A 16510-nucleotide genomic window follows, 5' to 3' on the forward strand; every position below is an offset into this window, starting at 1 on the left:
AAAAAAGTTTTTTTATTTGTTGACCATGATTTTTGCATCCATTAACCCCTCGGTGATTTCGGTTTGTTTTGGTTTTTTGACGTTTGTCTACTTTTGAACTGGGCTACGGCCCAGTTATCGAGCGCCCAGTTAAAAAGCAGCCCAGTTAAACAACTCCCAGTTACCGAACAACTACTGTATATAGATTACGTTATTTAAATGTAAATGACTAAAAAATATATCTATTACTTGAAGTTTTTTTTTTACATTTCTGTTTTTTTAAAGACATTTTCGTTATTTAAAAGTAATAGAAAACGGAAAATGACAGTTTTCCATCAGTTTTGTAGATATAATTGTTTTGGGTATTTGAAAAAATGTATTTAGTTGAATGTACTTGTGTTTTCATTTAAATTTTAAGTATTGTCTATATTTTGAAAATGAAAACGTAAAATCAAAACAATTTATGCTACAGCATAATTTTATCTTTAAATTGTTACACTCATGAAAAATGGTTAAAAAAAATTTTCCAACAATAAGGACGATGCAAATATTTAAAAAAGACTTTGTCCCTCAACTCTGGCCATGGTCGAGGGAAGGCAAATACCAATTAAAAGAAATATGAAAATTGAAAATTGAAAATACAAGCCAGAATATTCAACATTTCAATGAAAAAAATGTTGGAAATGTCAGAAAATCACACTTAGATTTGCAATCATAATTTTCAAAATATGTAAGATTCGACGAAAAAAATACATTTTTGCGAAAAACACTTTTTGTTGTTTATCGAAAGTTCACTACAATTCAAATTATTTTTGAATAAACCCGAGCATGCTCAAAATGATTCTAAACGCAGAGGAATGCATTTAAAATGGATTTCAGCTGATTGCACTTAAATAACAAAAGCTTTGAAAAATATTTGCAACCGCCTTATTCTTCCGATTTAAAATTTTTGTCTGTCTGAATCAGATGGTAGTCAACAAGTTTCTTTATCCAACTGTCATGAATTCGAATCCCGAGGTGGAATGTTTCTAAGTGCAAAGTAAGTTTGAGGCTCAGTTTATTGACATGGTCATAATGACTTTTAAATTAATATGTAATGCTTATATTTTTGCTATTATTACAGTTTTATAAAGAAAAGCAAAGCAATCAAAAAGGTTATGTGTGGTGAGTCACCCAAAACCTCTTTTACGCAATAACACGTTTTTTTTCATCTAATAACTTCATTCCTCATTAGATGTTTTATAATCTCTGTTGAAAGAGTGTTCTAACATCCAGTAATATTCAACTTTACACTCAAACCCCGATGGTTTGACACCAACTGTTGTCAAACGAACGGGGTCACTTTTTAGTTTGACACCCCTTTTACACGGAGTTCACACACACTACCAAACGTTTGTTTTGATAGTGTGCGTGAGCGCCGTGTTTAAAGTGACAGTTCGTCACTTTTTAGTTTAACTTTGACCAACCAACGGGGTACAAACTAAAAAAGTGTCAAACGAAAAAGTGACCAACCACCGGGGGTTGAGTTGGACTAAACAATGTCGCTTACTTTCGTTCGACCATCACTGTAGTTGATAACCCAGCAGAGTTCGCGGTTCGCGCCCCAGCTGCTGTCCCGTTACGCGTAACCATCCTTTTTGCGCGTGCTGTTTGTTTGTCAAATCTTTGCTTCGCCTTGCCTACTTTTCCTTTGTCCATTTCAGATCTTGGCAGCAGCTCGCGCGCCTGCTGTGAGAGCGAGATCTGCACAAGAAAAGGAAGACACAAACACAAAACGTCAAACCCTTACATAACTCCGGAGCAATAATTCTGACATAACTCGCGAATCGACGGAGCGCGCGCCAGCTGGACACACGGGACGGAACGACTTTCATTCATAATTATACACGGCACACGTGTGCGAGAGCGTGTGTGACACAGTGAGAAACTCTCCTGGGAGAGCCGCGGACACTGCTCTGGACATCGAGGAAGTTGAGCACAGGGTTTCAGTTCTATCTACTCGGCGCTGGCGAACGCAACCGTTCCGAAGGATGTTCGAGGACCGCCGCGTTAGGAAGGACACAATTTAGAAATTTTATTCCTTCTTGGTTCTGGGAATTGGTCGGATCGATGTGGCTGGTGAGCGGATAGTGGCAAGGCTCGCATCAGGAAGTCCGTCAGGAATCAGGATCAACTTGGATTACACAAAGTGCAGAGAAGAAAGAAGGTCGATTCCGTGCCACCACTACCGACCCCACGGGTCAATAATACCTATAGTTGTGCATGTGTGTTGTGATATAAGAAGAGTTCCTTGAACTGGACGGGGGTTCTCCAGGAAGATTCAGGATACACGATAGGATAATCGCTCGTCAATTGGTGGAATTGAACCAGAGGTACACCACCGCGTAGTACAGATGGCTTTGGCCAGGTGCTGCTTCTGCTACTGCTAAGGAACGACGAAAAAATCGTCGCCCCCTCCCCCCTGGGTCCCTCCACTGCGGTCAGCAGTGGGTATCCTGCCGTCGCCGCCGCTGCAGCAAAATCGCCAGCAGAGGTAAGGACACATTATTGACTTTTTTTTTCATCCGCGCTGTTCTTGTTTCAGTGCGAGGAAAAATCGAACCACAGAAAAGTGGTTCCCCGTGGTTCGCGAGGCCGTCGAAAACGGGCCGTCGCTGTCGCTGTCGAAGCGCCTCCCCGATATTAGATCATTTAATCGATAAAAATGTGCGTTTGTTGTTTGGCGTAAGACAATCGAGGTCAGCTTTTCGGTGAAGGTTCTGGCTTCTTTCCCTTCGTTCGTTCGCTCTCTCGTTCCTTCTCTCTGCCATCATCATTTCACTTCTAATCGGTAATAATTTTCCACATACATTGCACGGGGGAGAGCTCGCATGGCAAAAATCATAATTTCGTGAATGTCGAAAAAAGCAAGAGTCCTTCCAGAGTGTTTGTGTGGGGGAGGCCTTAGCCAGCGCGGAGAACCGCAATTATTATTTTTTCCAAACAATTTGTTGCGATTGTCTTGCCCACTCGGGGTCGGTGCTGTTATCGCCGTCGTTGTGATGTGATATGGAAAGGATAGTTTCGGTGGTTTCCCATCATACTAGTCGCTTGAAATCTACTCTATGGAAGAACGCAGAGTTCGCTTCATAAGTGGGGAAGCAATATAGAAGCAGGCTCGGTAGCATGAGCATAAATCAATACACACACACACACACACACACTCCGACTTTGAAGTTGTTCCTCTCGGCGCGGCGACCGTCGACGACGACGACCACAAAACGGCGACGCGATGCGATGTGATGTCCTGTGCGCTGGGTGTTTGGAATGCTAGAGCAAGGAGTGTGGGGGGGGCTATCGGTTACAGGATACGTGTAGGCAAAGGGATTATGGGGAATACGAGAGGGGATGAGGTGCACACATTAGTGAAGTGGTTTCTTTAATTGGTAAATTGATTGCTCGTTTGATTATTTCCGAAATTACAGAATTACAGAATTACAGAAATTGATTGCTCGTTTGATTATTAGATTTTTATTTTTGATTACTCTTTTGCATGTATGGAATCCACCTAATCTGATATAATTTCTTCAAAATGGTTAAGTTGAGCTGAATAAAAAAAATCATATCAAATTTATTAAACTTTTTTTTCGCGATTGCTTAATTTTCATTTTTTGATTTGGATAAAAAATTGTCCATGCAAAATGTCTATGACAAAATAAGCAATTTTGAATTATTCGTTTTTCTAAACAAGGTTCCCTACAATTTTGTATGAAATTCTGTATCTTGAGAAGGAATTTTCTGATCGATTCGGCAAAGTTGGACTTTTCGGAAAAATAGGTACGCGGAACAAAATCTGATGTTTTTATTTAACTTTTTATCACTAAATGTTAAAAGTCCCAAAATACATATTTTTTTTTATATGTTTAGAGGAACATTAAAAGATATCTTCTGAGCCTTAGTGCGTGATGGTGCAAAATCTGACTTAGAAACTAAGAAGTTTTGAAAAAAAATCATTTTTTTTATAATATGTACCGTTTTTTTAAATGCAAAAAACGAAAACAAATGGAAAATGTCTACAGTCCAGATTCGGTTATTCGAAGACCTTGGGAAAATTTCACATCGTATAATCGAATCACAAAAAAATGGATTAGTTATTTAGAATTTTTTAATCGAAGATGGTCAAAATGGCGTTGATGGAATATAAAAAATGCATTTTTTTTTAAATTTAATAGGCGATCAACCATACAAATTTGACTAAAATGGGGTCGCAGAACTCGAATTCGATGTTAAAAGTAAGAAAATGAAAAATACAAAAATATTTTATTTTCGTGATTCGATTATCCGAAGTCCCATACAAACCTTCGGATAATTGAACTTCGGATAATCGAGTCTGGACTGTACCTAAAAGTAGCTATAGCTTTAGGTACTTCTAGGTATAAATTTTCGAGTTCTTTTTTTTTGCATCTTAAAAATATTTTTTGAGGAAAGCAATCCTGACATTATTAATATTTTTGAAAAGCTGAGAAATTTTCCTACAATTTTCTCTCTGAGTCTTTAAAAATCTGACAATTAGTTTCTTAGATACCTGTCCTGTGGTACACAGTGGTGTAAATTTGTGTGTGAATGTGTTAGTAAATTTTCGACTAGAATCCCTTATAAAAAAAGGTCCAGATGAAAACAAAATGCAACAAAATACCTACAATTATCACAATTATGCCAAAGATACAAAATTGAATCAGACAGCTGTCAAAATTGTATGTATGCTTGTTTGGACGAACTTAAAAAATGGCTTGGATGGCTGCAAAAAGTACCTAGGTAGATACTAACCAAATTTACGCAATTCAAATACAAAAGAAAATCTAAGAAATTGCTGTATTTTGGAGGAATCGCTCATCTTGAATCTATCTGAGTTTTTTTTTTCAAAGAGAGGGATAAAAACTTTAACAAGTTTTGTATACATGTAAAAACAATGTATTTTTTTCAAATTTAAAACTTTGAGGTTGTATTATTTATTTTCAATTCAATTCAATTCGGTTTTATTAGTGAATAATCATGTTACAATTTGTTCATTTGCAGTACATGTATTATTTATTTAAAATAAAAAAAAATCGATTTTCGAATTGTCCCGACTTTGATGATTTGTTTGGCTTTCTCCGTCAAATAAACAAAGATCAAACGATTTGTTGTTTGAAAATGTCCGACGTTTCGGCTCGGGGTTTGAGCCTTTTTCAAGGGGACTATAATTTATTGGAAAGAAACACACATCAAAATGCTTAGTTTGCAAAAGTTGAAGAGCATTGAGATAAAAATTCCAATCTTTATGGAAATTAGGGCTCAGGATTAGAAACCGATCAAAAACGACTTCGTTTACAAATTATTGTTTGTGACCTTTGGAAAGCAATCCTGAGAATTCGCAATTCGCAATTTTCAGTGTAAGAACGGGCCTTGACCGATCTTATGCACCAGGTTCCCGACGAACACGCACTGCCCTTACACCTACATCTCACCCTTGCTCTGAGTCAGTACGAGCAGCACGCTAGAACACGCTTTGAGTGTTCGTGCCAGGCATGCACACCTTCTTTTCCGGTTACGCATTTTAACTCGGCCGGGGGTGGTACATTACGTAGGGTTTGATGTAAGTATAAGCGCCTAACCATTTATAGTGTGCCTATCAACTTTCATTAAAGCAAAAACTGTTATATTTTTAGTTTGAATTCAAAAACTAATTGTTATTTTACTGGGTGTTGTTTTTCTCCTGAAATCTTTCCTAGTGTTGAGTCGTGTTTATATGTTGCTATTTCTTTTGTCGCGGTGTTGTGTTACAATTTTTGGTCCTAAGCATGTTATAAAAGTTTACCAAAAATACAATAGTAATATTTGTGTTAATCCTTTAACCATTCCATAAATTGAGTAAGAGCTCAAACCTCACTTGTTTGAAAAAAAGTGTGAAGATTGAAAACAATAGACAGTAAAAGAGAATTTATAAAAATCAAGAATCAATAGTAAGAGAATGATGAGCATATTTTAATGAATAAAAATAAGAAGCTACATGTATTAGATGTAAAATTAGACAATAGTTAATAAATAGAGATACAATACAAGCTTAGATTATAGTAATGATAATTTATAGGACAGATAAAGAATTATTCAAATCAGTATCAATTGGTAAAAAAGAGTGGAAAAGCTTTGAGAGATAAGAGAATCAAAAGTTAGTAAAATCAAAATCAAATGATGGATATTAAATAGAAGAATCAGTGAAGAATTGAGAATCAGTAGAGCAAAATAAAAATAGGAGATAGGTGGTAGCTGAGAATGAAGAGAAGAGAAACCCCGTTGTGCGATGTTTCAGGTACATCCACAGCAGTTGACTCAACATACTGCGAATCAAAACAATACCGTCTACAATCACAAATTACTTCCCATTCCCACATTGTCGCGCCCCTTTCTTTTAGCCGTCTCGACTCTGACCCGCGGTGGTCAAAGGTTTACGATCCGTTTCCACAGGCCACCAGCTAGGTCATCATGAAAACCAAGCCAACGTGGAGGTAAGAAAATAGGACACTCGCAAGGAACCAGAGCTATACTGTTCTGATCAAGATAATTCGGATGATCTAACAGAACTACGGATGTAGTTAGTTGCGCTCCTTCCAGGATGTTCCTTACGTGGACGTCAACCGAAGAGCACGCAACAAGGTCAGTGCCATTGCATGCTCTTAGGTATCAATCCTTGGCCTGCAGAAAGCAATCCTGAGAAATTAAAATATTATTTAATAAAATATACATGTATCATTGCCCGGGGTCGGTGGTGTAGGTAGTTGCAAGCGTGATTGCCTTTCAAGTATTTTCGTTTTTACCTGTATTAAATAAGCCTGATTAAAAAACATTATAATTTGATGGTAAAACGTCTCGGCCTAAAACCGGGAGAAACCCCGGAATTTAAAAATGACACCTGATGGTCACCCTGATTTAAGAATAGCTGATATAACTTTGCTTAAGTAACCTAGATAACTCATGTTCCAACTTTACGTTCTCCTTTTGCAGGAACAACATGTCGCACCACACAAACGGCAAGGATGGAAGTAGTTCAGGCAATACAAACACCAAAGACTCGGCATCAGCGTCCGGTGCCAGCGCGATGGGTCCCCCGCCACCTCCGCCGATGGTGGTGGCGTCCAACGGAATCCATCTGCAGGAGCACTCGTGCGAGATTTGCGGCATGTCCGGGCTGTCGGACGACGCAATGCGAGATCACACACGCCAGTGCCATGTCGAAGGCTGTGCCCAGTGTCCGTTTTGTGGACTGAGTGGCGTTCCGGCGGCCGAACTGCTGCTGCACGTAAATCAGGCCCATCTGGACTATCTGACACCGGAGAACGAGCTGATGAGTTTTATCGACGATCAGACGCCCAGTGTCGACGGGGATTCGGACTCGATTTCGGACTGTCGCGGGTTATCGCCTTCGATTACGTCCGAGCTGCTGACACCGGTTTCAAACGTGAACGGGAAGGTTGCGAGCAACGGTGGGAACTCGACGACGTTGTACCATTTTAATGGCGCGGCCAGTTCCAGCAATCATAAGATAAGTTCTTCGATGAGCACGAGCATGAGTAGCAGCCGGTCCAGCGTCGGAGGTGGGAATCAGACAAATGGTTTCTACAACGGGGCAGGCATGATGAGTATGAGCAGCGGAAGTACCAGTAGCAGTAATGGCGGTGGACTGTTTCCGAGCGGAAGTAAGCAGTGTCCTGAGGTGACGATAACGTCGACAACTACGAGTAGTACAAGCAACAACAAAAGCTGTGATATGGGCATGACGAACGGTGCTAGCAAAGAGGTGGTGATGAACGGAGGTGGCGCCGGTTGTACGAGTGGCGTCGTTGCTAGCGGAAGTGGCACCAGTAGCAATGGGACGACTGTGACTACCGGTGCCGGTGGGCAAGGATCTCCACTGCGGTCTCAGCTGGGACTTAAGCTGAAATCACACAAACCGATTACCACAACCACTACCAAACCTAGTCCGTTGCAGTGTCTGCTGTGTCCTTACACGACCGAAAACCCGAGCGTCCTCGAGGAGCATATAAACCGATCGCACTTTGACCCGCTGAGTCCAAGCATAAACAACGGCGACGGAGCCAGTGGTCATTCCCACGTGGACACGCTTAGCGCCCTGCAATGTCCCATTTGCGCGCGAACCTTCGAGTCTGGTTCCGACCTGGAATTGCACGTCAACATCGAACACCGCGACATCCTGAGTCCGGCCAAAGCGGATCGACAGCCAAACGGCGGTGGAACGCCATCGGCCGCAGCTGCCACAGTCAACGGTTGCCTGACCGGGAGTTTGTGTCCGGTTTGCGGCATTTCCTTCGATAACATGAAAACTGCCGAAATGGAGATCCACATCGAGAAGCACTTTAGCAAGAGTCCGCAGAACCCGAGTGCAGCCGGTGTAGATCAACCTGATTTGGAAAAGCAAGCTCAGAAGTTGCGGGAGCAGCGAGAGTTTGAGATGCTGAGGGCTCAGTATGGAATGGATGACCAGGGCAACTTCCGGGAACAGTCTGCTGCGGCAATGCAACGAGCCGTTTATGCCGGGGAAATGAGCGTCGCCGATTACTACGAACGGCAGGTTGGCCTGAGGGCGGCCGAGTCCCACGGCGTTGACGATGGATCGTCCTGCACCAAGTCGGTTTCGCCGCGGGTACTAGCCCTTTCCGCGTCCTCGCCGAACGTGCTGAAAACGTACGTCTGCTCGAGCGTTGATCATTACGCGTCCAGCTACGGCGACAAGGGCTGGGGTTGTGGCTACCGGAACTTGCAGATGATGCTGTCGTCACTGTTACAGGTAAGACCTTCGCCTCCTGGTTCGCACTGATATTTCTAACAATTTCTTCCCCTCCCTCAGAACACCGCCTACAACGAAGCTCTCTACTCGGCGTGGGGATCGCACGGTCCAGCCCGAACGGCGATGCCAAGTATTTCAAGGCTGCAGCGGATGGTTGAGGCCGCCTGGGCACAGGGCTTCGACGTTCAGGGTTCGGAGCAGCTGGGCTGCAAGCTGTACAACACGCGCAAATGGATCGGCGCCACCGAAATCGTCACCGTGCTGTCCTGGCTGCGGATCCGCTGTGAGCTGGTGGACTTTCACCGGCCAACCTCCCCGGACGGACGCCACCCGGAGCTGTTCAACTGGGTGCTGCGATACTTTGAGGAACCGCGAATCCACACGCCACCGCTGTACCTGCAGCATCAGGGTAGGTTGTAGGTAACTTCTCAGCGATTGAAGCGTATTAAACTTTCCCGCGTTTTGTAGGTCACTCCCGCACCATCATCGGCATCGAGCAGCGCACCTCTGGGCTGTCGCTGCTGGTGCTCGATCCGAGCCACGGGCCGCGCCAGGTTGCGGCGCTCGGGTCCTCGCAGGACTCGCTGCGGTTGATACGGAAAAATTCCGCTGCCATGAGGGCGCCGCAGTACCAGGTGGTGGCGGTGAAGGGGCTCATCGAAACCGAGGAGCAGTATCAGGTGAGTGGGCATTTTTTATTATTTATTTGATAATTTACAAGAAAAAACATTATTTATTTATTTAGTTTTAATATTTAGGGGAGATGTTCATATTTTGGACATCTACTAAGCAAAGATAGATCATAGACTTATTATTAGTCTATGTCGGATCCGGCCCGTGAAGCCATTTCATCCGGCCCGCGACGGCTTTTCAAAATAGTTCTATGACCCTTCAAAAAATATTCAATACATAAATTGAGTGTCTAAATAAAAAAATATCTTGAGATCAATTTTTCAGATATTATAACAAAACATTTATTTGTTTATTTTGCTTTTGACATAGAATGTTGCAAATTCAACGTTTGTTAGGATTATGCCTTTGTATTTTTTGAAATAATTTTATTTCACATCTAAACATTATTTATGTTTGAATTTAATTCTTATCATTTCAATATTGATGTTATCAGATTAATTATTAAACTTGAAAAATATGCAAAAAGATTGCAAAAGACACTGAATTCTAATTTCTTTTTTAAATTTCATGCCTTTAAAAAAAATTTGAAATGTTTTGTAAAATATTTAAATAAAGGTGCACAACAACGCAAAAAATATTTTTTCCTAGAAAAGATTTGAATCCAAATTTCGTTTTAATTAATTTTATCTTGTCTCGTTGATTTTTCAAACTTGAATAAAATTCAATTTCAATCGACAAAAACAATTACAATACAATTTTGTCCAAAACAAATTAAAAGTAAATCAAATAAACACATCTTTGAAAATAATCTTTGTATTTCTTTCTTCAAAACAAATTATTTGAATCTTATTTGCAACACTTGTATATGTATTTATTTACTTGAATTAACCTATTAAAATAAATTTTATGAAAAAAATAATGTATACTGTTTTTTACTTTCACCAACATTAGTTCCGGCCCGCTTCTGCTTTAGAAAAATCAGATCTGGCCCGCAGGGCCAAAAGGTTGGGCACCCCTGTTTTAGAGTTTGGAGATTTGTGAAACGAAAAATTAAAGCGTATTTTGCTTGTGCTCAGATTCTTCAAATGATCATCGAGCAAACGATCACAAGGAATTTGCAAAAATCGGGAATTTGTGTTTTTTTGTAAAAAAATCGGGAATTCCAAGCATACCTGTTCAAGAATTATTTTCCAACTCTTAAATAATTTATAATATGTTGTAGGGGAAGGTGGGGCAAGACGACCATATGGGGCAAGAGGAACAATCGCTCGTACGGCCGAAATTTTTACAATTTTGATTATTTCCAGTATGAGGAATTGTTGCTAGCAATGCAATTAACTGATTCTACTACCACATTACCGCCAAAACGACGTAAACGCCACGAGGCATAAGATTTAATTAGGTTTTTTCAAAACCTTTGTTTTCTTATAATTTTTGGAAAGTACAAAATAAGGCTTAGGGTTCGTTTTAGGGCTCATTTTATCAAAGTGCTATTTTTCCTAGATTAGTAGTGTCCCTACCAATGACTTGCACCTATTATAAAGTATGATTTAACTTTTAGTTATTTTTGTTGAGAGCATTTCAAAAATTTTGTTCAGCTGGGGCAAGTGTACCATATGGATTTTTAGTATGTAAAAAAAATCGAATTGCTGCAAAAAACATATTTTATTGGGAAAAAATACATAAAAGTATTTAAAAACTGATAAACAATTGTTTAAAAAAATGTCCATACAAAATCTATTTACCATATAAGTAGTAGAACGTACGGAAAATCAAAAAAATTAAAATCGATTTTTGCCTTCCTCACCTTACTGAGGAAAGGCTTTAAAATCACTCGAAAAATGAACTTCTTAATTCGACCTCGTAGACCCACCTTCACGTATACCTATCGACTCAGAATCATGTTCTGAGCAAATGTCTGTGTGGATGTGTGTAGGTGGGTGGACAAAAAAAATGTCACTCGATTATCTCCGGACTGGATGAACGGATTTTGACCGTATTAGTCTCATTTGATCCGTCTTGGGGTCCCATAGGTCTCTATTTAAAATCAGCAAGTTTAGTTAAGTACTTCAAAAGTTATGCTAAAAAAACGATTTTGGCGTATGTCCGGAAGATTGTAAAAAAGGTGGTTTTTGAAAAGAAACCCTATCATGTTATACATTTTCAGAAAGGTATTAAAAAGACCTTTCCAATGAGCCCAAAACATTGAAGATCTGACAACCCTATCAAAAGTTATTAGCACTTAAGTGTTATTTATACACTTTTTGGAGGCCGGATCTCAGATATTTAATTGAAAATGATGTCCGGGTCCATCATGCGACCCATCGTTAGTTAGATAATCGAAAGACCTTTCAAATGAGCCTAAAACATCAAGGATCTGACAACCCTATCAAAAGTTATTGGCACTTAAGTGTTATTTATATACTTTTTGGAGGCCGGATCTCAGATATTTCAGTAAAAATGATGTCTGGGTCCAACATGCGACCTGTCGTTAGTTAGATAATCGAGAGACCTTTCAAATGAGTCCAAAACATTTTTACATTAAAAAACTGGATTTTTTAAAAACTTGTTCTATCAAAGTCTTAGTCAAGACTTGGAATAAGATGATTATAAAAAAATCCGACAGATTTTTTAACGCTTTTAATTGGTTATATCGAGCATTCCCTTAGCTTGTTACACTTGCCTAAGGCTACCAACTGTACGGATTTTTTCCTTACCGTACGGATTTTCGATCCTCTCCGCGGATTTTAAACAGGACGGAATTGTTGTACGGAATTTTCCGCATAATACGGATTTGTACGGAATTTTAACAACCTTTAAAAAAAATCATTGCTTTTTTGATTGGGCCAAAGCTTTTGCTAATTAGACATTTTTATTTAACTGTCAGTTTGATTTTAAAGGGATAACTTGCATAATTTTCCGGGTTTTCCTCAGTTCAAACTTGATTGTCAATAATTGTTCTTTTCAAATTCCTTACAAAACATATTTATCAAATAAAAGATCCAAAGGCTTTCTAAAGCTTGTGAAAACCTTGTGTTGTGCTTGTATTTATAGGACCTTTCCAATAAAAACTCTAGAAATGTTTTCGTGAAAACACTGACAACGATATTATTCGTAAAAGCAAACTTGACATTTCGTAAACTTTTAAACGTTTAACAAAAATATTTTTAATTCCCAAATTCCAAATTTATCTAAATAATTCCTTGACATTTTTTGTTATACCATGGTGTCATATCGGTAAAGTATACGGATTTTTGCTCAGCAAGAGTTGGTAGCCTTACTGACTTGCCCCACTTTCCCCTACAATTTTAAGTAAATTTCACTTGATTCAATCCAAATCTTGTAAGATTTTTTTCATTATTCTAGTCTATTTGAAATTGAAAAAAGGCTTTTACGAAAATTAACAATCCTAATAAATTTATGATAATTATGATGGCATACATTTGATACGAAAAAAAAAAAAAACGAAACTATTGGCACTACGCCCCCCGGGGCATGGCCTTCCTCTAACGTGGGATTTCTGCTCCAGCGCCTCTGACGAGACAGGAGAAACCGGGACCGACGTTTTACTTCACCATCCGATAGAAGCTCAGTGGATAAGGCGGGAATCGAACCCGCGTCTCATAGCATCATCGGGATCGGCAGCCGAAGCCGCTACCCCTGCGCCACGAGACCCACCCATTTGATACAGATATTCCTAATATTTTTTTTATGAATCAAATGATTTTGATTTATTTTTTACTAAGTTTGTGTTAACATCAACAAAACAAAACCCATCATAAAAAATAAGGGCTTAATTTGATAAAGATGCTCAGTTATAAAAAAAAAAAACAAACATGTTTGGCAGTTTTTTTGTTGGGGTAAATATTTTTAAATGTTAAATTTAAGTCATCTCAAATATGTTTGCTTTGTATTACTCATTTAAAAATATTGTGAAGGAGGTATTAGACTATAACAAACAAACAAGCTCGCACTTTTTGACAGTTTGCGGACCGACAGCGGAAATGTCAGCCACCATACAGCTTTGTTTGCGAGTTTGGCAAACTGTGGCGAGTTTGTTTGTATGTTTGTCACCTTGAAACAGATACTAGACTATGACAAAAAAAACTCGTTTTTTTCGTGTTTGAAAGTTAACCAAGCTTAAACAACTCAAAATGCATGCAGACTGCAGACTGACGTTTCTGTAGACAAATGCAGTCAAACAAACACAGCAGACATACTGCCAAACTGTCAAAACGGGCGAGTTTGAAGGTTTGTTTTTCGTAGTCTAATGCCTGCTTGAGTATTAGTAAACAACTATAGATAAAGCTTGATTTTCATTTATTGGAAACATTTTTAATATCAAATAAAATCCAAACGTTTCCGCTCTGAATGAAAAATGGAAAAAATTACGTATTGAAAAATTATTGAAACCGCTGAAAAATAAAATTCAAAAATTTTTTGTTTAAGTTCTTACAACTGTATTTAAAGAATTTGTCTCCTCAAAAATTTTCGCATAAAATGAGTGGATATTTGTAAGAATAATTACTCTAATCATGTTTATTAATAAATTGAAAATTCTGTTATTTTTAATTCTTTGCTATCCACTTTTCTTTTCCAGTTAAAAACGAGTTAAAAAAAAACATTTCATTTGATTTTTTTTAAACATATTGAAATTATATATTTTGTTTAGCAGTTAGGCCGTTACAAATATTTTTGAAAGTTTATATCGCCCCCCCCCCTCCCCCCCCCCAAAATTGGTCTGAAAAATCCGGGGGCAAAAAAAATATTTTTCCAATAAACTTCAAAATTTCCATGCAAATAGAAGTCTAATGTACTGAAAACAATCTTAAATGCATTTTTCTGCATTGATAATCATATTTAACATGTTTGGGATTGTTTAAACATGTTTTGAATTTTTATGAATTTCCAACAAACAGCACCGCAAAAATTGTATTTTTCGCAAAAAAATAATTGTTTTGTCATTACTTAGATATTTTGGAAACTAATGATGGCAAAACAACTGGACAGGTTTATAATGCATTTTAAAACACTTTTTTCTTTAAAATGCTGAAACCATGGCTCGTAATTTAAATGTTTACACTTTTTTATTTTTCGTAAGACTGCTTGTGATTAAAGTTGGTTCTCAAAATAGCCAAGTTGTAATTTTATTTTTTGTTATTTGAAAACTAACTGTAATGGATTGAACATAGTTGAGTGACTGAAATTGATATACATTTTCTCTGAATCGTTTCTTTTATTTGAACCAAAGATCATATTGTAATTCCGGCTTTTTTGTTTTATAAATGTATATTTCCAGGCTAGTAAAATTTTGCGATCCCACAGAATCCCGCCCGACCGTTGACGTGCTCCAGTCGGTTACACGACGATACTTGTTCAATTTACGCTAATTTGAGAATTTTATCTTTATTGATTTTACTTAGCCTAGATGAAAATTAATTAGCTAACATTTAGAAATGTACGATCGGGGAGGAGGAAGGAGGACGCGTGAAGTAATCGAAATTTAACATACAAAGAGTGAAAACAGCAAAACAAAACAAAAAAAAACTATTCCTACAAAACGCAAGTACCAAATTCACCCCCTCTTACTCTAACACCGAAAATACAAGCAACACAAGCTAAACACAACTTGACTCAATTAGTCTTATTCTAAAATACACACACACAAACGCAAACGCAAGTACCGCAATGAACTTAAGACGTAGTTATTCTCTCTTGCTAGTTACCACAGATATTAGATTGATCAGTTTTGCAGTCACCACAAATCCTCACCTCATATGCCATGCCCTCCCTTCCTTATTAGCAGCAGTTCCAAGCTTTCGCTCTCTGTCAAGCTCTCGAATTAGGATGAAGAATTAAAAGTAAAAGTAAAAAAAAAACAACGGTACATTTTGCTCAGCACTGAATGTCGATTGCATTACTAACCAATAATCAAAAAGAAACAAAAAATAAACGCGATATGATCGAATAGAACAAACTAAAAAAAAAGTTTAAGGTAAACACAAAACATAAACTAATAAACTGCTCGCCTTCGAAGAAGTATTGAAGTAACAAAAATTGTGAAACAAGCAAAGAGAGAAAAAAACAACTAATAATTACTAAAGATGTTACCACGAGGACAAAAGGAAAACTAGTTTTTAGGTACGTTCATTAGGTTTAGAAGTATATTTTCTGTCGAAATTGCAAGGCAATGTCGCGCGAAGTCTTTTTTTTAGTCAATTTGTGTCAGCTTTTTCCCCCCACCACCCGATTATAGGCACTGTTTAATCGCACGTCCTAGCTTGAAAAGCAATTTACCGTCGCGACGACGCGACTCTCTGTTACCAACTTACTTGTTTAACGTTTGTGTTTTGAATTAACTGTGACATTGTGAAAGCATAGCTTAAAGTATTAACTCAACAAAATGTGGTTACCCAGCAGAAATTGTTCCAAGCAAGTTTCTCCAACACAAAAAAAAAAACTTAAATAAAAATGAACGACAATCCAGCTTCAGTTGTGAACAAGAGCATACGGAACTAAAAAATAAAACTAAAGGTAACGTCATTGAACAAACAAAGTTAAGAAAATACACACTTTAAAAAAAAAAGAAACGAATTACCTGGCTTCGAACTAACCGACAGAGATCAATGTCAATGATTACGTTGTTTCAATAAGTATATAACGGAACGCATAAATAAGGCAAAAAATAAATAAACTAAAATTCGAAACATTTCAACCAATGGTACAAAACAAAACAAAAAAAAACAAGTGAAACAAAACAATTAAGTGTGTTTGGTGAAATGGATTCGAAAAGGGAATTTCAATTTGGTTGAGTTTAATCTAGTTACGTTCAAAATGTACGGTTCATCTCCGTTTGAGGACTTTACTTGACTTGGTTTAGCAAAAAACCGAACTCAATCCGTCTGTCGCTTCATGCCCTGCAGCTTGCCGTTTTTGGGGTTTCTGGTGAAGCAAGTAGTAGATGTAGAGCGATTCTCCCTAAAAAAGAATTAATTATTGAAATTATAATTTTGACATTGAGCCAAATCTCTATAAGGGGTCTTCCCTGCGACGAATGAAATCATTTTGAAGCATTGG

At 38.3% G+C, this 16510-nt stretch overlaps 1 protein-coding gene across 1 annotated transcript; it reads left to right on the forward strand.

Moving 5' to 3' along the window:
* The first annotated feature begins 1702 nt into the window (after window positions 1-1702).
* LOC120420245 (zinc finger-containing ubiquitin peptidase 1-like) lies at window positions 1703-15469 on the forward strand. The gene is made up of 5 exons (XM_039583236.2): window positions 1703-2512; window positions 7000-8800; window positions 8861-9209; window positions 9269-9480; window positions 14733-15469. Exons 2-5 carry the CDS (start codon window positions 7007-7009, stop codon window positions 14775-14777), a joined length of 2400 nt encoding a protein of 799 aa, XP_039439170.1. The 5' UTR covers window positions 1703-2512; window positions 7000-7006; the 3' UTR covers window positions 14778-15469.
* Window positions 15470-16510: the final 1041 nt, after the last annotated feature.

The sequence above is a fragment of the Culex pipiens genome, chromosome 2 (assembly GCF_016801865.2).
Source record: "Culex pipiens pallens isolate TS chromosome 2, TS_CPP_V2, whole genome shotgun sequence".
Classification (NCBI taxonomy): domain Eukaryota; kingdom Metazoa; phylum Arthropoda; class Insecta; order Diptera; family Culicidae; genus Culex; species Culex pipiens.